The 26051-nt window shown below is 33.7% G+C and overlaps 1 protein-coding gene across 3 annotated transcripts in view; it reads left to right on the plus strand.

Annotated features, from left to right (window-relative positions):
* TLL1 (tolloid like 1) overlaps nt 1-26051 on the plus strand; it is a 242520-nt gene that overhangs the window by 135724 nt on the left and 80745 nt on the right. For all 3 annotated transcript variants that reach the window (XM_017861965.1, XM_017861966.1, XM_017861968.1), the window contains exons 6-9: nt 3754-3932; nt 8091-8196; nt 14642-14766; nt 25795-25910. In XM_017861965.1, the coding sequence (XP_017717454.1) occupies nt 3754-3932; nt 8091-8196; nt 14642-14766; nt 25795-25910 (526 nt within the window). The remainder of the gene's footprint in view (nt 1-3753; nt 3933-8090; nt 8197-14641; nt 14767-25794; nt 25911-26051) is intronic.

A 26051-nucleotide genomic window follows, 5' to 3' on the forward strand; every position in this document is an offset into this window, starting at 1 on the left:
TTTTTTTTTTTTTTGTAGAGATGGGGTTTCACCATGTTTCCCAGGCTGGTCTCAAACTCCTGGGCTCAAGGGATCCACCTGCCTCAGCCTCCTCCCAAAGTTCTGGGATTACAAGCATGAGCCACCATGCTCAGCCCTGGAAAACTTATTAAATCAAAACAAAAAAGAAACTGAGTTATTTTAATGAAAAGGTATATGGTGATTAACCTAAATAATTGAAACTATTTCAAATATGGCACAGGAAAAGGCAGAACCAGTTCCACCTTCATGGATAATCTAATAGATTAGCTTCCAAAGGGGTTTTGTTCCAAAAGGGTTTGGTCTACCAAATACTGCTCCAAAGGGGTTTTGGTCTACCAAACCAAGCCAAAGTAGGAAGTAGCAGATTTTGATTTACCTGATTACCATCTATGACTTATGGAGAGGTGAGGCTCTTCTGTTGATAGGGAAAGTTTTGCTCGGGGCTACAGGTAGACCTTAAAATATCCAAACTTTAAAAGTGGCACACAAATGAGAAACAAAAATCCAACAGCTGTATACGAGAAAATGGCATCAAACCTGGATGACATTAGAAACTAAGATAATATGTAGACATTTTAAAATCACATTAAAAATACACATTACCCTTGTCTTTCCATGACTAATATTTGTCTAAGCATATATGTAGTTATTTTCTTAATCTGAGAGTCTAGAATTCATCTGTCCCCAAGACCTTTAATTAGTTAGGGATCAAAACACCACATTTTTGTTTTTTCACAGGACCATTGTAAAATAATACCTCTGAATAAGGCAGTGTGAAGTCTATTTTTCCTTTCCATTATGAAACCCCATCTTATAGGAAATTGCTATGAGTGCAATTATGCTAAAAAGGATGTTTTAGATGAAATAAATTGACCACATTGCTTTACTGTCTCCAACATTTTGACTTGCAAAGAACTTTATTCCCTGAATAAAGCCAGCAAGAATGACTCAATAGGGGTAATTTAGTTTCTGTATAATCATCAGATGCTTCAGTTTCATTACTATTGACTTAAGGTAGCAAATATTTTAGTTTAAATATCTCCAAAATTGGAAAATTTTGTGTTTTTTCTTCATCTAATATATCTTTAGGCATGTAATAATATTCAAATATATAATAAGTACCCATATATGAAGTAAAGCATATTATTTGAAAAAAAAAAAAAAACTACCTGGGGCAAAAACAAATTTCATTGATTCCTCTTTTCACCCACCACTCTTTTACCTCTTTCTTCTTTCTACTACTGATTTATTAAACTCAGTTAACTGCTATGATAAATTTATAAATGATGAGTACAAATCAATTCATCTAACTGACATAGTGTGGATGAAAATTCTTAGGTGTTTAAAGCCTACAGAAACAATTTGAAGATGAAAAAAAAGGGCAAGGGGAGAGGGAGATAAGGATTTATATTTGTGGAAAATCAAAAGGGCTGTCAAATGTACTTACCCCAGAAATTGAAATAGTGAAATTCCTCTTAGTCAATTAGTTTTGGGCAATTAGTTTTGGGCAATTTTCTCTTCCAATTTAATAAATCAGAAAAGGTGTTTGGCAATGTCTGGTGCATCATGATCCCAACTATTTGAAGCCAACTATTTAGTGCAGTCTGTTGCTGTGCTGTTGATGTTATTTTAATTTAAACTCTAATTATTAACATTTTAGATGTATTTATAATTGTAGCTACTATAATATTATGCCATTTAAAATTTGTTTTAAAGTGGACATCCTGTGTACTCAGTCTTTCCCACCCTGTGTCCCAAGAATATTTGTGACTGTCACACACTCATACACTTACACTTGTACACACACACAATGACTAGATGGAATTTCTATAATTTGGATAGAAAAACACCATTGAGGCTGGCCACAATGGCTCACACCTGTAATCCCAGCACTTTGAGAGACCAAGGCAGGTGGATCACCTGAGGTCGGGAGTTCAAGACCAGCCTGGACAACACAGTGAAACCCCATCTCTACTAAAAATACAAAAATTAGCCTGGCGTGGTGGCAGGTGCATGTAATCCCAGCTATTCCGGAGGCAGAGTCAGGAGAATCATTTGCACCTGGGAGGCAAAGTTTGCAGTGGGCCGAGATAGTGCCACTGCATGCCAGCCTGGGTGACACAGCAAAGCTCCATTTACAAAAAAAAAAAAAAAAGCAAAAAAAAAAACATCATTGAATATGTATAAATATCAATCAATTGATGAAATTTTGCAGAAAGACATTCCTGAATGTTTCACATTCTATTTGACAGTCCAGGAGATTCTTTCAGATGATGAAATAAAAAATTAACCTCAATTATTAGACTGCTCATTTGACACAAATCACATAAATATCATTCATTATACTACTCCCAGTTGTTGATTTTTCTTTACTACTTGTCTTAGTCTGATCAGGCTGTTATAACAAAATGTCATAGACTGGGTGGCTTTTAAACAACAAACATTTATTTCTCACAGTTCTGGAGACGGGGCACTGCAGAATTGGTGTCTGGTAAGGGCCTGCTCTGGTGCATAGACGGATGTGAGATGTGTTTTTGCTGTGTTCTCACATGGTGGATAGGGTCAGGGGAGCTCTCTGGGGCCTTTTTTATAAAGGCAGTGATCTTTTTATGAAGGCAGAGTCCTCATTACCCCAAATCACCTTCCAAGGACTCTGCCTTCAAATACTATCACCATGAAGATCAAGTTTCAACATATGAATTTTGGGGGGGACATAAATATTCAGTTCCTAATACCAGTTAACCGTTAACCTTAGTTAATTCATCTTTTGAAAATAATTTTCTTTTCTTTCTTTTTTTTTGTTTTTTAAGAGACAGGGTCTTACTCTGTTGCTCAGGTTGGAGTGCAGTGGTATGATCCTAGCTCACTGCAGACTCAAACTCCTGGGCTCAAGTCATCCCTCCACCTCAGCCTCTGAAGTAGCTAGGATTATAGGTTTGCACCTCCTTGCCCAGCTAATTTTTGAATTTTTTATGGAGATGGGGTTTTACTATGTTTCTTAGGCTGGTCTCAAACTCCCGACCTCAAACAGTCCTCCCAGGGTGGCCTTCTGAAGTGCCAGGATTACAGGCATAAGGCACTGCAACCAGGCACAAATAATTTTCTTTAATTAACATCTTCTTTGAAACGTTTCTTTTATTAAAAAAATTCTTCCATGAGTAGAAAAAGTAATTTCTTTTTTTGATTAACCAACATATTTCATAAATAAATTTCTGTTTTTCTCAAAGAGGAAAATAAACTTTCCTTACTTTTACATTTAATGCTGAAGTAATACTGAATTATCATCAGATAACCACACTGACAAAGTAGTAACCTAAGTAATTAATATGAATGCTGAGGATAAAATTATATTAGAAATAAATGTGTATTGATGTCTTCAGCTGAACTATATGTCTTCAGAAATAAAACATCATCATCATGATATAATTGTCATCATCATGATAATTATTTTATTTTCTGATGTATTTCTGAATGCTTCTAAAAATTATGTAAGCGTATTTTCTAATATATAGATAATTACAAAAGCACTTGAACTGATTATTTGGAAACTTTTGTTGAACTTAAATTTGAAAGGATACCAGAAACTAGTCATATGTAGTAATAAGAGGTTGTTCTGCTCCTGAATGTGTTGGACTTTATAGCTCATCACTATTCTTTACAAAAAATTCACTGTATTGTTAGTTGTCCGGCACCACCTTTCCACCACTATTTCCACTTTCTCCTTTTTTCCAGATGCTGCTCCTATGTAGGTCGGCGGGGAAATGGACCTCAGGCAATCTCTATCGGCAAGAACTGTGATAAATTTGGAATTGTTGTTCATGAATTGGGCCACGTGATAGGCTTTTGGCATGAACATACACGACCAGATCGAGATAACCATGTAACTATCATAAGAGAAAACATCCAGCCAGGTGAGAGGCATAGGGTGTGTTGGGTTTAAGGCTGACTGGGTATATTTGAATCGTATTTATGCAGTTTATTATTTCACTTTCCCAAAAATGTAAACTTATATTTTTGATATGATAGAGTAACATTTTGCTTGATTTAAAATTACCCATGATGATTTTATATTTTAATTTTTTTTTCCTGGAGACTGTGTGATTTCATGAATTTTTAGACTTGCTTTCTTTTTTAAGATTTAGCTGTTTTATTTCCAAACTTTGGTGCTTTCCAAGAATGGGTGTGAGCGATTGAACCATAAATTAATATTATTAAATATTTCTTTTTTACTTATACGTTTTTTGTACTAAGTTCTATAATTTATGTTATAAGGATTTTAAAAGGGTCCAAGGTTTGCCATAAAACGTGCTGCTACCATAGGAATCTGTGTTATACCAGGTACAATTTCTGGAGAAAATCCAGTGAAACGAGTCATTTCCAAGCTAATATAAATAGTTTTTTCTGAGATTTTCCTCTTAAACTTGACTACCCTCAAGACAAATTCTTAGGAAAGTTTTCAGTAATTGAAATGTAATTTCTACTTAAAATCCATTTTTTTCTGATAATTGATATTTGATAATGGCCTCAATGTAAGACTTTTATTTGTTTCACTTTTATGTACATAAAGATCAGTATATTTCAGTTGCCAAAAAATATTCTGTTGTTTGGAATTTTCTCGTAAGGTATTTTAAGTATGCATTTTAAGCATAAGCAAAGTAAAATGTGTTTTATTTTCTTATTCATGATCAGTTTTGTTACAAACATTGAATTCCTTCTGTAATTAACAGTACTGATCTCTTTATTTGCTCATTATATATTTGATGCCAATTATTTATTGAGCCAATTTTAGGCATTGAAGATACTGTCATGAAAACTACAAAGTTTAGTGTGGGATATGTGCATATGTATAAATGATTGCAAATGAGTGAGAAAAGTGACAGTAGTTAGTAATATATGTTGAGAATACTGTAGAGTCCAAGCAAGGCGTGACGAAAAGTGCCTTGGTGAGTCAAGGCAGTTGTAAAGGAATGGAAATTCAGAAGTAAAGTAGAAGTATTTCAGGCGGACAGAAGGGTGATTAAATTTCAAGTGAAAAGAACTTCATGAGCAAAGCTACAATTACAGAAAATTGAATTATATTTATGTGACCATTATGGTTGATGCTGTTACAAGTGGGAGATTAGTTGGTATCTTATCCTTTACTTAGAGAAGATTCTCTATGATGTAAACCTGGGGAGGAAATTCAGGTTTTATTCTCTAGCTAGTGGGGAATAATTAAAGCATTATAGGCAGGAAAAGTTCAGATTAAAATAAAGAGAACTCATTTTCGCAGTCAGACTTCCGGCGATCATTAACTGGGTGTGGGGGGATGTGCCTGAAGTCCAGAAAACCTAATAGAAACCTAAATAAGTACATACGAGAGATGACTAGGTTCTTAGTTAGGGTAGTACATGTCAAAAGGAAGAAGAGGAAATAGTCTTTCAAAAATATTTTAAGAGGAATATCATCATGTAAGGGGAAATCTTCAAAAGTTTTCTTTTAGGCCAGAAGATGAATGTTGGTACCATCACATGAGACATTTGACATATTGAAATATTGATAAAACAGCATGTTTTTGAGAAAGTAGGACAAATAATGATTCAATTTAGCATATCATTGAATTTAAAAAGTCTTTGTATGATCCTTATTTTGTAGAGAAAGGAAAGGTGAGTCTGGACTTCAGGATGTGTCTAAAGATAAAAATTTGACATAGATTTGACTAATTAGGGAAAAACTGGAAGGAGAAGAAAAAAGGTTGAGGATATAAAATGGGTAAAAACAATATTTAAGCAATATTTAGTAGAGTATGTCCTAAAAGACTAAGAATGTATTGCCTAAAAGGTAAGAGAAAAATCAGTGGATTGTGGTGTCCTGGAAGCCAAGGAAATAAATAATTTGAAGAATGGCAAAGTGATCTGTAGAGTTAAATATCAAAAATTAGTCTAAAAAACTATACTCCTCTATATAGAAGACTCTAATGCATGAACCGACTACCAAGATTCATCCTATATATCACTAGGAGGGAAATAAAGAGGAAATAAATTTGAATGTTAATTCAACTACCACATAAATGAGAACTTGCTGTTAACAAGAGTTATTAGTGTTTTCTGGCCAACAGAAAAAAATAATTTATTGGGTGAGATTTCCTGAATGATGGGAACCACTGTAACAGAGCAATTCCAGTATGAAAGTGTTCATGTTGAAGATTAATCTTCAAAAAATTTGTGATTTGCTGTCACTCAGAAACTTAAGATCAAGTCTTAGTCAAGGGTGATGTCTAATAAGCACACACTTGGGCTTCGCATTTGTATGCAAAATCAGTGATTATGATAGGAACCAAATTATTATAAGGATCTAATCCATGTTGGAATATGATTTCAAGAAGGAGGCTTGCCGTTTTTAAAATTGTCAAATGTGGTTTCCCTTAGTGCTATGTATTCTGTTTCTCTTTCCTTCTTTCATGTAATAAGTCTATTTTTCTGTTATTTGGGCTATGTATGGCTATGTTGTTTTTAACTAAAAAAAAAAATTGTGTCATATACACATTATGTTCTCAAGTTAGATGCATTGAAATGTATTACTGAAGTTGCGTAATGTTCTACTTTCAGAAATTTTTATGGAATATTTTGCCTTAGTTAGAGAATCTGGTCCCATATTATACTCTAAATTGAAATCTTACAGGTTAGTAAGTATAAAATTAGATCCATAGCTTTTTGAAAATCTCATTGTGGATTTGTTACATTAGACTTCAGACGCCTTATGAGACAAGAGTTTTAACATTTGCCTCTATTATGGGTTGAAGAGAATGTTGAATATTTCCCAAGAATGGTTATAACATAAATAGACCTATCAGAGATTTGTGGAGCACATATTTCATGACAAGGTCTGGTTAGTTAATTTTAAATTATGTATTGTTTAAATTCATTCAAAGACAGACTAAAACACTTTGGTCTGGGACTTGGGTTCAACTCCAGGTTGATTCTTCATTCTTAATTCTCAAGCAAATACCCCGGGTTTCTTTTATCACATGTAGGAGAGACATAACTCAATTTCTTTATTGCCTTTAGAAAACTCTTTATTAATGTGATCTTTTTATGTTTAATTGAAATATGGCAATGGAATTAAATACCTAAGTAGATGAATGGCATAATAGTTCCATTTTTAGCTCCAAAAGTGAATTTGGAATTCCCGTAGCTCATCTTTCTTTGTCTTTTGATGTTTCAAAGCTTTTTGTTACATAAGTGATATGATTTGCACAATCTTTGGGTACTTAAATTGTGAAATCACTAAAACTTAAATTCTGTTTTAAGAAATGTTTCTTTCTGGAACCATTGAATTTAGGTCTGTGTTCTTTTCAAATTTCGAGAAATAATACTACAATACAGATACAAACAGGCAATTGAAAATCTATTAAAATGAAGATGTCCAGAAGTTAAACTAACAGATGTGGAGATTTAAAAAAACATTCAAGTTCTGAAGCATATTCTTCTTAATCTCAAAGGAGAACTGCCTTTTCATCAAGAATAAACTTGTTTCATTTTTAAATGAAAGTAGAGAATTGGCTGCTATTGTTTTATCTTGCATGATGAAATCATGGAGCTAAAGCCTGCAGAGCTTTGTTTAACTAATATTGCTTTTATATCTTTTCCTATTGTTTCATAGAAGGTATCTAAACCAAATAGGAAGATAATTTTTGTGGGACCTGGCAGACCTAGTCATAAAATGGGAAACTCATTAGATAAAACATAACTTTTCTAATTATTTGTACATTACCAAAACACAGTAAGATTTTAAAGAAATAAATATTATGAGGTGGTAAAAGAGCATATATATGAAACAAAGTCAATGTATGCTTTTGGTAGTCCACCTTTTTGCAGAAATTAACACTTTGTTCCAATTCAATATCGCTTTTCAATATGATGGTAGAGTGAAGACAGATGCTTTTTGCATGTGCCTGTGCGTTTGTATGTAAATTCGATCAGCAAGATCAGTCATTTCACAAAGAACAGATGCAGGTGTGGGAAAGGCCTTCTGGTCTATTTTCTGTCCGTTAAAAGGCTTCTGAGATTTTGTTTATCCCTGGTTCTTAGGTCAAGAGTACAATTTTCTGAAGATGGAGCCTGGAGAAGTAAACTCACTTGGAGAAAGATATGATTTTGACAGTATCATGCACTATGCCAGGAACACCTTCTCAAGGTTGGAGTCTCAGGTTATACCTTTTGACTTTTAATTCCTTTCCTCCATGTGGCTCCTCACAAAGCTATGCCTGACATTAGAACTAGAATTGCTTTCAAATATTGCTACCTCACTGCAGAAAGTAGAAAAATAATTCACGAACATTTATAGCCAAGAGCAAGTATTTAAAAGGTATTTTAAAATATATTTTACATTCTCTAACAAAATGTGAATTTAAAGTGATAAGATGGTATAAATTACGTAAACAATTTTATACTTCTAAATCATTAAAAAGTTGAATTAAAAGCATTACCAAACCAATCAGCGTGTTAAATTGGCAAAGCATTTTTTAATGAAAATTGGATATTCATAAGCTAAATAGGTTTTTTAGCAGCTCAGTTGGAATGTCACAGTCTAGGCGACTTGTGCTTTATACTGTGTATTTTCTACTGCTCAAGTACAACTTACACTCAAAAACTGATGTTACTAAATGAATTGTCAAATAACAGATTAGAAAGATATTTTGTCTCATATAATTTAGAATTATAGTTTGTCACTCATTAACCTTAAAATTATGTCATTAATGACTTAAAGCTACTTTTAAAGAATGCAATAAATTTGGGTTTTGATCTACTTGATTCTAAAGATGATGTCATCAAGCAAATAGTTCCCAGGTAAGGAATCTGGAACTGTTAAACCATTGAATTCACCCCTTTTTCCATTTATGCCCATTTTATGCTCTTATGTCATTTCAACTGTTTTTTCTTTTGTGCCCACTTATGTCCATTTCACAGTTCATTAACATCTATTTCTGAAGGCAAGGTCAGGAAAAGGGGAAAATATTCAAATTTATTAAGCTGCTTTTATAAAACTTTTTTGGGTAAAAAGTAGAGAAGGGTGTGTAAATGAAGCCTTAATACTTGGACACATTTATTAACTATTCATTTTTTCCAAACCAAAGTTTATTATTTAAAAAATTTGTGTTAACTGTGTTTTAAAATTACTCTTTTCTGAAGTACATTATTTATAGACATACGTATTCATTTGTTAAAATATAATTAACTATCCAAATGCTTATTTTTTTCTAGAATATGAATTTAAGTTTTGATAGAAATACCTACCCAGTAATTTGACCTGAAATTAATCACAAAGAGTTACAGAATTTTATTTTCTGGTAAATGCTTGGAATGGAGTTTTCTATAAAACATGTAATAAATGGGTATTTAGGTTCCACTTCAGTCCAAGTGCCTCTCTTCTGCTACTGAATTATGTTATTTAGAACTAACCTGAGTTTTGGTTCCTTGGAACAGAGAAGGTACTGGAGAGTAGAGAAAAACGATTTATTCTTTTTGTCCTTCACAGTTGATAAATCTTTAGCACAGTTCTAAATGTATGTTTCCCCTTATTCTATACTCTCTTTCTATGTTACATTGCATATTTTCCCATATATTAATCTTCTCTTGTTACCCATAGTCCGCCTAACCCACACCTGCTTATGCGTTGAATGCCAATCAGCCTTTGTTTATTAACTGATCCTATTGTTTCAAAACCATCTTATGCATTTTTCATAAATAAACTCAACACTTCTACAGTACAGGAGATCATATCCACCTGTTAGAAGGATAGCCTCATTGTTTCATTCACATTATTTCATTTTTCGAGTCTTTAAAGAAGCTGTTTATTAACTTATATTTAAATGATTTTCAGGAAAAGAAAATTTGACACAGGTCTCATTCTGCTACTCCCTCAAAGTTTTGAATTTTTTTTTTTATTATGGAAAAACACAAAACATCAAATTTACTATATTAACCCTTTTAGACATAAAAGTCAGTAGTGTTATTTAAGTATATTGACATTATTATGAAACAGATGTCCAGAACTTTTTCATCTTGTAAAACAGAAACTATACCTATTAAACAGCTTCCCTTTTCCACCTCTTCTCAGCCCCTGGCAATCACCATTCTACTTCTTGTTTATAAATTTGACTGCTTTTGATATTGTATATTATACATATAATTGTATCTTATACATATATATACGCCTATACTATAAGGCATATAGTATTAGTCCTTTTGTGATTGGCTTATTTCACTCAACATTATTTCCTCAAGGTTGATCTATGTTGTAGCATGTGAAAGTATTTTCTCACTTTTAAGGCCAAATAATATTTCATTGTAAGTATATACCACATTTTGTTTATCTTGTCATCCATCAGTGGGCATTTGTGTAGCTTCTGCCTCTTATGAATAATGCTGATATGAACATAGGTGTGCAAATATCTCTCCAGCATGTTATTTTTTTGTATTTGAATGGTAGCCATTGTGAGTGTGATGTCATATCTCATTGTGGTTTTGATTTACATTTCTCTGATGATCAGTGAACATCTTTTTATATCCTTGGTGGCATTTGCATATCATCTTTGGAGAAATCTTTATTTAAGTCCTATGCCCATGTCTAAATCAGGTTATTTGATTATTTTGTTGTTGAGTAGTAGTTCTTTATATATTCAGATTAAATCACTTATTATATATATATATATATACACACACACATATGTAATTTGGAAATTTTTTTCCATTTCATAGGTCGCCTTTTCATTCAGTTGACTGCATCCTTTAATGTATACAATGTTGTATGTTTGATGTCATCCTATTTGTCTATTTTGGCTTTATTGACTGTGCTTTTTGTGTCATATCCAAGAAATCCTGGTCACATGCAACACCATTAAGGTTTCCCTTTGTGTTTTATTCTAGGAGTTGTATAGTTTGGGTCTTGTGTTTATTTATTTAATGCATTGAGTTAATTTTTTTAAAGTGTTTTTTAAAAAGAGCCCAATTTTATTGTTCTATATGTAGATAATCCAGTTTTCTCAGTATCATTTGTTGAAAAAATTGTCACTTCCTAATTGAGGAATCTTGGCACCTTTGTCAAAGATAATATGATCATGTACATGGTGATTTATTTCTGTGTTCTCTATTTTATTTCACTGGTCTATAGTCTGTCTTTATACCAGTACTGCACTGTTTTGATTACTGTATCTTTGTAATATGTTTTGAAATCAGTTCTGCAAAGTTGGATTGTGAATATTCAAATATTTTTTCTTTTCAAAATTGTTTTAACTATTTGGTGTATCTTGAAATCACATAGGATTTTAGGACAAATTTTCTATTTCAGCAAAAAAAATGTTGGGATTCTGATAGAAATTGCATTGAATCTGTAGATCACTTTGGATGTATTAACATCTTAACAGTGTTAAGTGTTTCAATTCAGGAACCAAGGGATCTTTGTCTCTTCTTTAATTTCTTTCAGCAGTTTGTTTAGTTTTCAGTGTAAAATCTTTCACTTCTTTGGTTAAGTTTATTTCTAAGTATTTTCTTAATGCTATTGTAAATGGAATCAGTTACCTTTTGGATTGTTTGCCATAAATGTATAAAAATGCAGCTATTTTTGCATTTTGATTTTATATCCCATGACTTTGCTTGATTCATTGACTGATTCTAACAGGGTTTGTGTGTGTGTGTGTGTGTGTGTGTGTGTGTGTAATAGTTAGAATTTTCTATGTATAAGATCAAGTCATTTCCAAACAGTGAGAATTTTACTTCTGTCTGTCCAATTTGGATGGCTTTTATTTTATTTTATTTTGTCTCATTGCCCTGGCTGGGGCTTTCAGTACCGTGTTGAATATAAGTGACAAGCGTGGGCATCCTTGCCTTGTTCCTTATCTTAAAATAAAATATTTCAGTTTTTCACCATTGATTATGACATTAGGTGTAGGATTTTCATATATAGTTTTTATTATGTTGAGGTAGATTCCTCCTATTCCTAGATTTTTGTGTGTTTATTATGAAAACGTGCTGAATCTGTCAAATACTTCTTCTATATCCGCTAACATGATCATATGGTTTTTGTTCTTTATTCTGTTAATGTAGGTGTTTGAAGTTTCTTAGTTTAAAAAATTCTGAACCCACAGAGTCTATAGAAGTTCCGATTGTCTTTATGATGTTGCCTATCAATATATTTAGGAAATCACTCATGGGAAGAATAGGAATGGATATATAGGGTCTTTATATAAGTGACTATTTTGTAATATATATGCTTCTGAACTGTGGACTGCCCATTTTTCATTAAAAAAGTTGTAAAATTTTACAAATTTTTGTTAAAAGCATAGCTCGTTTGCTCTTTCAATGTAGTAAGAACAAATCAGGAACAGTAAGTGAACCATGATATGATCTGTCTCTGCCTGTTGATAGTGGCTCACTGAGGAGGTTCAGTAAGATCTTGTATTACTTGTCGGGATATGGAGAAAAATAATTGTTAACTCCCTGACCACAAAAAAGAAGTAAAGAATGAGTGGCTAACTCCCTTGAAATGGAAGGGAGATTACCTTAGTAGACAGAATGAAACAAAATTCATAATTCTGTTGTCTGAAATTGAATATATTCTCTCCATGATGTCATTGACCTTTTAAAATTGAATCTTTTTTTGAAAGTCAGGAAAAAATTGAACCCCAGAGACCACAAATTTGTTTTAAAATAGAAAAGAAAATAGTGAATACTTTGTTAGTACTGAAATACTATAGAAATCTAATACTCCATTAATTTGGGTTTATGTAATTAATGTATCTGTTAACTCATGCCTCAAGTTACAAGGCTTTTCTCAATGCTACCTTATAATTTGTTTCTTTTTCGATTACACTGGCCTGCCCAGAGTGGTTTCTTTTGAAATATGCACAAACTCTCACTTTTGATGTTCAATTCCCATAAATCACTAGCTCTACTTCTCTACTCTCTTTTCAGACAGTATACATATGGAGTTCCGTAGATGTTTAGATCTTGTAGTAAAGAGTTCCAGTCTCCCTATTTGAATTACTTATATCTAAAGATCAGTGCCCTTTCCCTTACCTAAGAGCTAGGGCAGTTAGTAATAAAATTGCTTGTAGATCATATTACTCATCTGCTTACTGTTTTCCTGTAAATTAACAGTTGTCCTGAGAGTAAAAGTTAAATTATCTGGCTGGTACTCAGACATTTTAGGGGTCCTCTCATTTCTGAGCTGTTGTTTTTTGTTCTTGCTGTCTGGAAATACTGTACTGCCAGTTACCCATATTTCTCTGATCTTCATTTTCTTCATGTGTGACTAAAATGTCAACTTTCAAGTGAGTTTCATTTTGATCACTCTATTTAAAAGCAGTCTATCACTGCACAATCAATATCCATTTTCTCACCTTTATTTTTCTCCATAGTACCTATTACTACCGGGATTATTAATCATTTGTTTAATGTCTCTTTCCTCGCATTTGAATATTAGAATCATAAAGGAAGGAATTTCTGTTTGTTTTATTTACTGCTACAAATCCATACCTAAAACAGTACCTAGGAACTGTTTCCTAATGGAAGCTAAGTAGAGCTGAAAATGCTGTTCTTTTAATGCGAATGTTAGTTTAAATTCATTATATTCATTTATAAATTTTGGAAAGAAGTGCTCCATCATTATCTCAATTTAAAAGATATTATAAAAGTTTATTTCTTATATTTAAGATATTTTTATATAAACTTTTATTGTTGTGTGTTGTTTGTTTTTGGTAAATCCACAAACATCACAGCTCAATACTTCTCAACCCTTGAAATTAGCTCCCCAGTTCATTTATAGGTTTTAAACCTCCACAGCTTTAAGAGGATCTAAATGTTTGACATTACATTAAAAAAAAATTAGACAGTATTTTTAGGGCATTATATTCAGAACTTTAGGTCATGCATATTAGGAAAAATTCATGAATCTTTTACCACAATCTTGATCCCAAACAACTCACTATCTGTAGTTTAACATTATCAGGGCATTGATTAGGCTTTCTTATTTACTAGTTTTACGATGGAAAAATTGAAAAAATTGCTTTAAACTGCCCTAAGTTTTGACATTCTTTATTGTTGTTGTCTTTTTTTTAACATATGCTGTAATGCTTGGACTTCTAAGAATACTTAGGTTAAATTAGTAGTTTAATTCAGAAAAATTAACCTATGTATATTTTGTTTTACTCTTATAATCTTAGTAACTTCAACATAGTTTATTGTAGTTTGCTATTAAGAAAATAGACCTCTATGAGGAATCATTGTTTTACAACCTGGTAATCTAAGGAATTCTTAGATCTGCTTGGGAAACCAAAACAAATGTCATGGTGTAATGTACCTTGTGGGGGATTATAAGGTATTCCATATTTTTAAGAACATATGTGTTTCAAGGAAAAAAATGAATGACATCATTGAGTTTATACTAGGCATACACATTTAACGTGCATTTTTTTTTCTACTTTGATGAAAGTGTTTTGAAAGCCTGATACACTGCTTAAAGCACACAAGGTGTAGTTCCCCTTTGATTGACTTGAGTTTGAAATAAATAACCTTGTAAATGTAAGGAATTCATGAGTTTTTATTTGGTGACTTAGGTGTGGTTTGCTTCTGCTTTTTTTCAGGGGGATGTTTCTGGATACCATTCTCCCCTCCCGTGATGATAATGGCATACGTCCTGCAATTGGTCAGCGAACCCGTCTAAGCAAAGGAGATATCGCACAGGCAAGAAAGCTGTATAGATGTCCAGGTATTGCACTACACAAACACAAGAGCATGACTGTACTTGATTGTGCTCTTCCAGATGAATAAGCCATGATTTACTCAAGCGTTTATTTGTCTCCCTCCCTGTTGGCAAATGATGTGTACAGTTCAAAGTCAATAATCATAAAATGAGGCAGGAGGGAACTATGGAACACCTAATTGCTGTAAATAAAAACAAGTTGTTGAAATCAAAGTTCAAGCACAGGGATGGCATGTTTTATTTCTTTTAATTTAATGAGTGAAAGGGCAAAATAGAAAGGTTGCTTGATAGTCATTGATTAAATAGTTTCATGATTTCATAGTCCTTTCTAACATAAAAAGAATATCCTTTATTTGAACTTCAGAATTGGATCCTGGGTGATCTTTTCTCGCAAATACCATCATTAATGGCATATAAATTACAATTTTATCAGTAGGAATTTATAACTTTGTTGTAAAAAAAAAATTTTCTAACCAGTTGCAAGTGAACTACTGTATGTTTTGCCCCTAAATAAAGTTTCATGAAAGGTCTTAATGTTCTAAGGGAACACTATGCCTTAATCGTCCAAGAAAGAAAAAGATTCTGTTTTCCACATTAGAAATCTAGATTCTATGCATCTCCAGTATACTCACAATATTTGAAATATCTTACAGCAAAGAAACATGCTTAACTTTGCATAACACAGTCTTTTCCAAATTATTTGTCCAAGGAAATCTCCTTTTACCCAATACTTACTTGTAGAATTCACTTTTGGGAGTATTGTTCTAGATACTTGAGGTTGCGGATATAATAAAACAATAACTATAAAAGTTTTAATTGGCTACAAATCTGATAATGTTTGCAGAAAATCAGAGAACTGATGAGTATCTTAATCAATGGCATTTATAATTGCTTATGTTTATTTATATATTGTTATTGGGAACTTCTTATATTAATTGAATTTTTATGATTTCTGGTGTCAGTCCAGGGTACTTTTAGGCTATAGACGAGGGCTAGCTAATTCGTTCATAAAAATTTAATATGTACTCATCGACATATGGTATAGAACCCTTCTGTTGGAAAGATAAAACTCAAGTGCAAGCAAGAAAAAGTGAGTTCGTTGAATAATCCCAGGAAATACCTGGGAACCTCCCAGGAAGTTCATAATTCAGGATGTCATGGTACTTAAGTCATTGACTCAACCCAGTGGATTCTGTTGACAATCCTGCTGAGAGAAGGGATTTCCTATTCCTTAATACTAGATTTGCTAAGGAAAATTGTAAGAAATTATGATTTTTTTTTTCAATTTTACTGTAATTGTTAGCTTTCTTGTAATTTAGGACTATTAAGTTTTAAAAGGGCAGTTGATATTTTGGAATTTAAAGCTGTGTATAAAACTTTTACATTACAATGATTCAATAATGAAAGTGGACTTTCAACATTTTTTTGTGTATAAATATATCTGTCTGCCTCTCTAATTTTTCCATGTACCAAAAGACATTTCTACTTAATATTCATTAATTTATTTACTTCGTGTTGTTTACTTAAGTTGCATTCATATTTACATAAATGCCTTGAAAACATTTTATGTATGTTAGGTACACATGTATATGTGGTATATTTTTTAAATTCAAATTTCCATAGGAGAAAATGAATTTATAAGAGAATGATACCACTACGATGAAAGATATGGATGATCCTTGACTAATTTCTAGTAACATTGGGCATATACTTTTCAACTTTTAAAAAGTGAAAATTATTTGATTAATAGCAACTAAGTAAATGACCACTTTATGTATAAAACCATCTTGATTATATCTCTAAATGTATGTCTGCATACATTACATTTGAGAAGCACACTAGAGATTTGTATGCACACGGAATTGTAGGAAAGTCAGGAAGAATAAAAAACTAAGCTTATGATATTGTAATTTAATTTTTAGCCTACAATTCTTGAATATTTCAGTTATAAACAGGAAGATAATTAGAAATACAGTTTCTAGTTTAGATTTCAATTGTGTAAAATACATTAATGGGCCATTTTCTTACTTGAAATATAGAAATAATAATATGTACACTATTTTGTTTAATACAATAAAACCACATTGAAGAAAGCACTATGATCTGGAAAAAGATATTTTGTATTTCTGAAACCGTATGAAAAGCAAATTACTGTATTACAACTAATAAAGTACCTGGAGTAAGGAAGAGCTAAAAGAGATATGTAAATATACACACATATACATATATCTACACACATATATATGCATATCTACACATATATATCTACACACATATATACATATATACACATATATATCTACACACACACATATATATGTATATATATGTCATTTAGTGTTAAATTTTAGTTCCCCAAATCTTTGGGAATGACTTTTTCTTCTATCTTGGCCTTGTTTTTCACTTTTATCTTTGACTCAGTGGTTATATGTGCAGGTTTGTTACATGGGAATGTTGTGTGATGCTAAGGTTTGGGCTGTGAATGATCCTGTCACCCCGGTTCTAAACATAGAGCCCAACAAGTAGTTTTCAATCCTTGCCGCCTCCCACTTCCTCCCCTCTAATAGTCCATACTGTCTATTGTTCCAATTGTTACGTCAAAGTATACTCTATGTTCAGCTCCCACTTATAAGTGAGAATGTGTGGTATTTGGTCTTCTGTTCCCAAGTTAATTCACTTCATATTATGACCTCCAGCTCCATTCAGGTGGCTACGAGGAACAAGATTTCATTCCTTTTATAGCTGTGTGGTATTTCATGGTATATATGTATCACACTTTCTTTATTCAATCCACCATCGATGGGCATCCAGGTTGAATCCATGGCTTTGCTATTGTGAACAGTGCTGTGATGAACATAACAGCGCATGTGCCTTTTTGGTGGTACGATTTGTTTTCCTTCGGATATATGCTTAGTAATGAGATGGCAGGGTTGAATTGTAGTTGTGTTTTAAGTTCTTTAAGAAATCTCCAGACTGCTTTCCCCAGTGGTTGTTTTGATTCCCAACAACAGTGTCTAAGCATTCTCTTTCTCTACAGCCTTGCCAGTGTCTGTTGTTTTCCATTTTTTTTTAATAACAGCCATTTTGACTGGTACGAGCTGGACTTTTTAATGTTCACCAAATAGCCCCCCCCTTCCTCTTGTTCTTTCTCTTTTCCTCTGTTTCTTTCTCTGCCCCTCTCAGCCACTCTGTGCGTGTGATATATCTATCTCCCTCTTTCTTTCTCTTTCTGAAATAGTTAGCTTTGAGCCCTGCATATAGTTATATGTTTAAGGTTCTTCTCTTTTCCTTAAATGAAGTGCACTCATGACTTATCAGGATAAGGACAATGATACTGGCATAAATATACTTACCACAAGCCAAATGACATTAAGTTACACTGATGCAGTAGGTTTACCAATAACTGCAAGTTATGGAATAGAGTTAAAGATTCATAACTGTACCTATAAGTCTAAATAAGGTGACTTATCTGTGAATGACCCAGAAGACAATAAGACTTTATAAACTCAGTTCTGATTGTGTTTGGTTTTCATACAGAGAGGAGGGGGTTATAAATCTGCATATTCCTTTGGAGTTTGTTTTATTCTTACTCTTTGGTTAGAAATTCCTGGTGGAAAGGCAGACAAAAACAAGCAATGGGGAAAGGACTTCCTATTCAACAAATGGTACTGGGATACCTGGCTAGCCATGTGCAGAAGAATGAAACTGGACTCTATCTTTCACCATATACAACCATATACAAAAGTTAACTCAAGATGAATTAAAGATTTCAATGTGAGACCTTGAACTATAAGAAGACTTAAATAAAGCATAGGAATCACCATTCTGGACATCGGCCTTGGGAAATAATTTATGACTAAGTCCTCAAAAGTGATTCAACAAAAACAAAAATTGACAAGTGGGACTTAGTTAAGCTAAAGGGCTTCTACACAGCAAAAAAAACTATCAACAAAGCAAACAGACAACCTACACAATGAGAGAGAATATCCACAAACTACGCATCTGACAAAGGTCTAATATCCAGAATCTATAAAGAACTTAAACCAATCAACAAGCAAAACAAATAACCCCATTTAAAATATGGGCAAAAGATATAAACACATACTTCTCAAAAGAAGACATACAATCCGCCAACAAACATATGAAAAAATGCTCATCATCACTGAACATCAGAGAAATGCAAATCCAAACCACAGTGAGATGCCATCTTACACCACTCAGAATAGCTGTTATTAAAAAGATGAAAAACAACAGATGCTGCTGAGTCTGTGGAGTAAAGGGAACATTCATACACTGTTGATGGGAATTTAAATTACTTCAGCCACGGTGGAAAGCAATTCGGAGATTTCTCAAAGAACTTAAAACAGAACTGCTACTCAACCCAGCCACCCCATTACTGTGTATATATCCAAAAGAAAATAAATTGTTCTGCCAAAAGGGCACATGCATTCTCACGTTTATCGCCGCACTATTTACAATAGCAAACGCATGGAATCAATCTAGGTGTCCATCAATGGTGGGTTGGATTTTTAAAAATATGGTACCTATAGACCTGGAATACTAGGCAGTCATAAAAAAGAATGAAATCATGTCGTTTTTAGCCACATGGATGGAACTGGAGGCCATAATCCTAAATCAACTAACACAGGCACAGAAAAGCAAATACTGCATGTCCTCATTTATAAGTGGGAGCTAAATATTGAGCACACATGAGCATAAACATGGAAACAAGAGACACTGTGGACTACTAGATGGGAGACGGTGGGAGGCAGCAAGGGTTGAAAAATTACCAACTGGGTTCTATGCTCACTACCTGAGTGCAATATGCCTATGTAACTATTTTATACATATAGTATTTATATCTAAAATAAAAGTTGAAATTAAAAAATGAAAGAAATGCTGGCAAATGAAGCCAGTGGTTACTTTTAATGCCAGCTTTTTTTTCTCATCAGTTTTTGCCCACAGCTTCATTAGATCTGCATTTTATGGCACTGTTTTGTAGTGGTTAATCTTGAAAAAAACACTGACCTGGTAAAGAGTATAGTTAGCTATACAAGACTGTGGGTTTTATGGTCTGTGATAAGCGGGGCCTTGAGTCCAAGAGGGCAAGTTTCTAACAGAAAGACTATAAATACTGCTGAACTTTACTAAATGATATATAAATTTTTTAATGTATCAGAAGAGTGATGGCATTAAAATGTATCTATTTTAATTTTCCTTAAAATAATACTATCATTCAATGAAATTTATAGCTGATAAATACCTTGTAATCTATTCTTATATTTATGTATGCCAAAAATATAAATTAGGTTGGTATATGAAACCACAATTAGTTATTGTACAGTCAATGCATACTCATCATGAAAAAGCTAAACACAGAAATAAGGTTAGATTTTGAAGGGGATAGTATGAGGATATGTTTCCTTCAGTTTGCAATTGCTTTCATTGCTATTTCTTGCTCTTGGCTTTAGAGACAGGAGAGTAAAGTCTCTTTATGCATTGTTGTATTAAGAAAGAATATGATCCCTTAGGGCTCTGGCACTCTACTACCATAAGACACCTTCATTCATTGCCAGATCACGTAGCCACAAGCGGCGTGGGAAAGGAAGGTAGAGCTGCTCGACATTGGGATTGAACAGGTTTCTGGACACTGCTTCCAAAAGACAAATCCTTTGTCTTTATGATGGTTTCCAAGCCTTTCAAGCATTAAGGCATTTTAAAGGACACCTAGTAGATAATGCTACTTGCCTGTCTTATAATCCTTTGTATTCCATATACTGTGAGGACAACAGAAGTCCACATGGGGAGGAGAATGGCTATTATTACAACACTTCATCTTCCTATTAACCCAATAATTAGCAGTTTGTTTGGAAGGAGGTGATTTCTAAGGTACATGAGTGGTAGCGTATTTTCTCGCGTCTTAAATGATTGATTTGTTCTCATATTTTCTCCCTTTTGGGGTCTCCTTTTTCTGTGATTCTCATTTTCTAAATGCATTGTCCTCCACTTTACCCTACTCATAGGATTACTTTCCCTTCTTATTACTAAGATGCTTAATTTAGCTATTCTTTTGTCTTTGTCTGCTTTTTGTCTTAATTTAGTTTTTCTATAATCCCATGATCTTTTGCTTATAACTACTTCGTATTTAGACCAACTATTGGCCCTAATATTCTCTCAGTAAATCTTCCTTAACTATGTCAAGTAACATAGTGAAATTTTTAAAAGTGTAACATAAATTGATAATCTAAAAATAAAGGGATTTTGAGGATTAGAATCTCTATCGTTATGTAAAAGTGTTGCCTATTCCCACAGGAACATATGTACAACCTATGTTCCCAAATAACTAAGTGTTTCTACTTTTAATAACAAACAATACTTGTATAGAATGTACATATCTATGGATACGCATTTATGTGGAGGCTGTAGGGTGGAAGGCCAGTTTCAACATGCATGGAGTTTGAATGCATTGTTTTAAACACTTGCTTCATTTAATTTAGCATTAAAATGAATTAAAGCTTCTTTTCAATTACTTAAATCATAGTTACTTATATTTTGAGAGAATTCTCCCGGATTCCGAATAGAATATATTTTATATAGCTGCTTTTGTATATATGATTCATGGCTAAAATATATTGCCAAGATACAAAAAAATGCATTTAGCTATTCCTTTTAATTTATTGATGGATCTGTTTATTCATCTACCCAGCAGACACTCCCTCATTTAGTGAATGGTAGCCAGGGTCATCCAACAGCCCAAGCCAGAACTGTGGGGAACATTGTTGCCTCCTTCCTCCCTCTGCTTCTCTCCTGATACTCAATGAGTTCCTGGGTTATTACTATTATTTTTGCCTTTTTTTTTTTTTGAGACGGAATCTCACTCTGTCACCAGGGTGGAGTGTAGTGGTGCGTTCTCGGCTCACTGCAAGCTCCATCTCCCGGGTTCAAGAAATTCTTATGCCTCAGGCTCCCAAGTAGCTGGGACTACAGGTGTGTGCCACCATACCCAGCTAAATTTTGTATTTTTAGTAGAGACGAGGTTTCACTATGTTGGCCAGTATGGTCTTGATCTCTTGACCTCATGGTCCACCCTCCTCGGCCTCCCAAAGTACCGGGATTACAGGCGTGAGCCACCGCACCTCACCTATTTTTGCCGTCTTAGTATCTCACATTCCTGTAGTGAATCCCTTGTCTAGGTGGCATCCTCTCTTTTCTGAACTACTTGCAGGCCTCCCGTCGGCCTCTTGCCTTTATTTTTATATCCTATCTGTTCTCCAGCTATGCTGCTTGTTGTCTGGGCTGCATACTGGATGAGAAAAGCTTCCTGGAGTTGATATTCATGCCTCATTTTAAAGGATGGTTTGGGCTTGGCTATGCAGTTATAACAGAAATGTGTTTTGAAATGTTCTAGTAATTTATCTCTTTTAATATTTGCTTATTTTAACATGATTTTAAATCAAAATTGTATTTACGATATTTAAAATGGAAAGGAATTATGGATTTATGAATTGTTTAAATTAACCAACTAAGTTGATTCAACATATTTTTATTTCTTTCTTGGCCCTAAAGATTCCTTTTTTTTTTTTTTTTTTTCGAGATGGCATATTGCTCTGTCACCCAGGTTGAAGTGCAGTGATGGAATATCAGCTTACTGCAACCTTCGCCTCCTGGGTTCAAGTGATTCCTGCCTCAGCCTCCCAAGAAGCTGGGATTAAAAGTACCTGCCACCACTATGTCTGGCTAGTTTTTGTATTATTAGTAGAGACGGGGTTTCATCATGTTGGCCAGGCTGGTCTCGAACTCCTGACCTCAGGTAATCACCTCGCCTTGGCCCAAAATTCTGAGACTACAGGCATGAGCCACTGTGCCCGGCCAAGTTTATCTGTTTCTTTGGAGACTTACCTAATGCAAATTATTGTGTGTCTACTTATGTTATCATTACCCTTAGTAAAATTATAAATGTATTCCTGCAGAATATGGAGAAGGGGAAGTTTTCAACCTTTGAGATATGATGGGAACTACAGACATTAGACAGCAAAAATATTTGCAGATCTATATGGAGTCAGCTATGAAAGTAACCATGTAGACCGGGCGCAGTGGCTCACGCCTGTAATCCCAACACTTTGGGAGGCGGGCGGATCACGAGGTCAGGAGATCCAGAGCATCTTGGCTAACACGGTGAAACCCTGTCTCTACTAAAAATACAAAAAAATTTGCCAGGCGTCGTGGCGGGCGCCTGTAGGCCCAGCTACTTGGGAGGCTGAGGCAGGAGAATGGTGTGAACCCAGGAGGCGGAGCTTGCAGTGAGCCGAGATGGCGCCACTACACTCCAGCCTGGGCGACAGAGCGAGACTCTGTCTCAAAACAAAAACAAAAACAAAACAAAACAAAACAAAAAAGGTAGCCATGTAACTAAAAGAATGAGAGTTTATTACAATCATTCCTAACAACACACAATCTAAGTGGTGTTTCCACAACTCAAACACAATTTTGTATGCTAGAAGGAACATACATATGGATTACCTAATTTAAAAGTGAGATGATTCACATGATAAAAGGTTTTATAAGTTTAACTTCTCAGTTGTTTTGTTTTAAATTTCTTGTGATTAGAGCATTGGTATGCCTCTTTATATTAATCGTTCTTTATGCTTTTACTTTCCCTAATATTATTGCAGAAGTAGTTGTATTGCACAGAAGTTATTACTCTCACAAGAAACACTATTATGAAGTTTATATTATCGTGATAGCCATTTTACAGAAGAGAAAACTGGCGTAAAGCTTTTGAGCTTTGCATGTGATAATGTAATTAACAAGTGAAATGACAATGACAGCATTTAAACATGTCATCTTGACCAGAAGCAGTGGCTCACGCCTTTAACCCCAGCACTTTGAGAGGTCGAGGCAGGCGGACCACCTGAGGTCAGGAGTTCGAGACCAGCCTGTCCAACATGGGGAAACTCCATCTCTTCTAAAAATACAAAAATTAGCTGGGAGTGTTGGTGCATGCCTGTAATCCCAACTATTCTTGAGGCTGAGGCAAGAGAATCACTTGAACCTGGGCGGTGGAGGTTGCAGTGAGCTGAGATTGAGCCACTGCATCCCAGGCTGGGTGACAAATTGAGACTCTTTCCCCAAAATAAAATAAAAAAACCTTATGTCATCTCATCCACTCACCTTGCTGTCAATGAACAGTCTAAGCATTTGGACTTAGTAGTGTCCACTTTTCTTTTTTTGCTAATTTTCCTTTAGTTTTTTAAATAATAAAGTTTGACTTTTATATCTGAGAATAAATCAACAAATTCTGAAACATGTAGTACGGGTCAGCTAGCCTGAGACAATCACGTTTATTGAAGAAAATTCACAAGTAATTACCACAACTTGAATGAACATGTTTCTACTTCTTGCATTATAATCAAGCACTGTATTATTGACTTATTAATTTTTAGTGTATGTTGTATTTTGTTTAGCATGCATTTGTCTTCTTAATCAGAACAGTATTGTATGCATACATTTATGGATTAAGTATATGTAATTTTTTTAATTGCACTTGAAGAAATTCAATACTGGCATTCTCTGTGGCTTAGTGGGGTTTTAAATTATTACAGAATTTATTTTTAAACTGCTGCTAATTATAGGTTTTTTTTTTATAGAAACACACTCAACTCCCAAATAATTGTTTAGCATTTAACTGATCCTACTTAGAAGCACATTGTTTGCATTAATGAAATCTTAATACATTTTCATTTTTCTAAGACTTCTTTTAACCTTACATTTATCAAGTGCCTTGGATGATTTATAGAACAGTGCTGATTTACGTATTCTTGACCTTGAGCTTTTTAATTTTGTCCTAAAGTTGCTTTTGTCTCTCTGTTCATCAGACTAAACATTACTTACTCCTACTTTAAATTTATTGTGTTGTACAAACATAACACCTATTTTTCTGAATAAATATTTATATCATATCTATTTTTAGAGCTCTATGCTTTGTTTTCATATTCACTATCTTTCTTTATTTAACACAAGCTATACAGATCCGTTTATAATTTATTAAGAAGTTGATGAGATGAGAGTTCACCTGCTGGTAGCTAAGGCCTTGTAATATGATAATAGCTCCGTTTTGATTGCAGTGTCCTTCAGAGGGAAGGAACTGTTCTTTCAAATTGTTGAGTGAAGGTTATAAAGAGGACTGGCTGCAGTGGAGGAATTATTCTTAAGTTAAGGATACTTCAAGCAGACTAGGTTCATGGCACATAGCGTGTCTTGCAAGAGCAACAGAGAAGCCCATTGTAGGATGGTACTGACAACTGGCCTTGGATGAACACAGATCCTCATGCTGTGCAGCTAATAATTTGCTACTTCAAATGACTGAAAATTGGTTCCAGGGAATTAGACAAGCACAAATTGCTTTTTTTTTTTTTTTTTTTTTTTTTTTAGCAATTTCTATTTAACCTCAACTGAGAAAAGTAAATAAATGTTTACATCTTTCTGGAAAATTTGAACTTTCCATGATGTTTATATTTTTTTTTCTTATTTTGAAAAAAAAGTTTATTGTGTTTGACATTTTGATATTATCTTTGCTGACTACTCATTAGTTATTACTTAATATTTTAAAAATTTGATATGGTATTCACTTGAACTTAGCCTCAATTTAAATCAAATATATTAGTGAAATGTTTCACGTGGTCCCAGACCCATGTCATCCAGGTGTTACTGGCCTGAATCTGAACATGGGTGTGCTTTAGAGTGGCTACTGGCTCCTTGGAAATGAATAAGAAAGGTTTTCATGAAGAAGAATTTTATGAATGTCACATTATTTATCTTATAATCTTATTTGGTGATTCGCCATATGGATGCCATTAAATATATTGGAATTCCAGTAAGGGACATAAAAAGAAATTTACTTAGAAAGGAAACATCTTCTATAAAATACAAACATTTAGTCTTGTCTAATACTAAAAAAACCCTTCAAGGCTTTATTTATGATATTCATATATTTTATGCAAATTAACCAATGATCTTATATTTTTTTCCTTTCAGCATGTGGAGAAACCCTACAAGAATCCAATGGCAACCTTTCCTCTCCAGGATTTCCCAATGGCTACCCTTCTTACACACACTGCATCTGGAGAGTTTCTGTGACCCCAGGGGAGAAGGTAGTTTATACTGTCAAGCCCACTATTTTACTCTCATATAAGTACAAAGGTTCATCATCCTTCAAACTTAAATTTGCTTTTTTCCTTTATTCTTGTTTGATTTTCAAATACACTAAAAGTTTAGAAAATTCATAATGGGAA

This window comes from Rhinopithecus bieti, unplaced genomic scaffold (genome assembly GCF_001698545.2).
Source record: "Rhinopithecus bieti isolate Rb0 unplaced genomic scaffold, ASM169854v2 scaffold_62788, whole genome shotgun sequence".
Classification (NCBI taxonomy): Eukaryota; Metazoa; Chordata; class Mammalia; order Primates; family Cercopithecidae; genus Rhinopithecus; species Rhinopithecus bieti.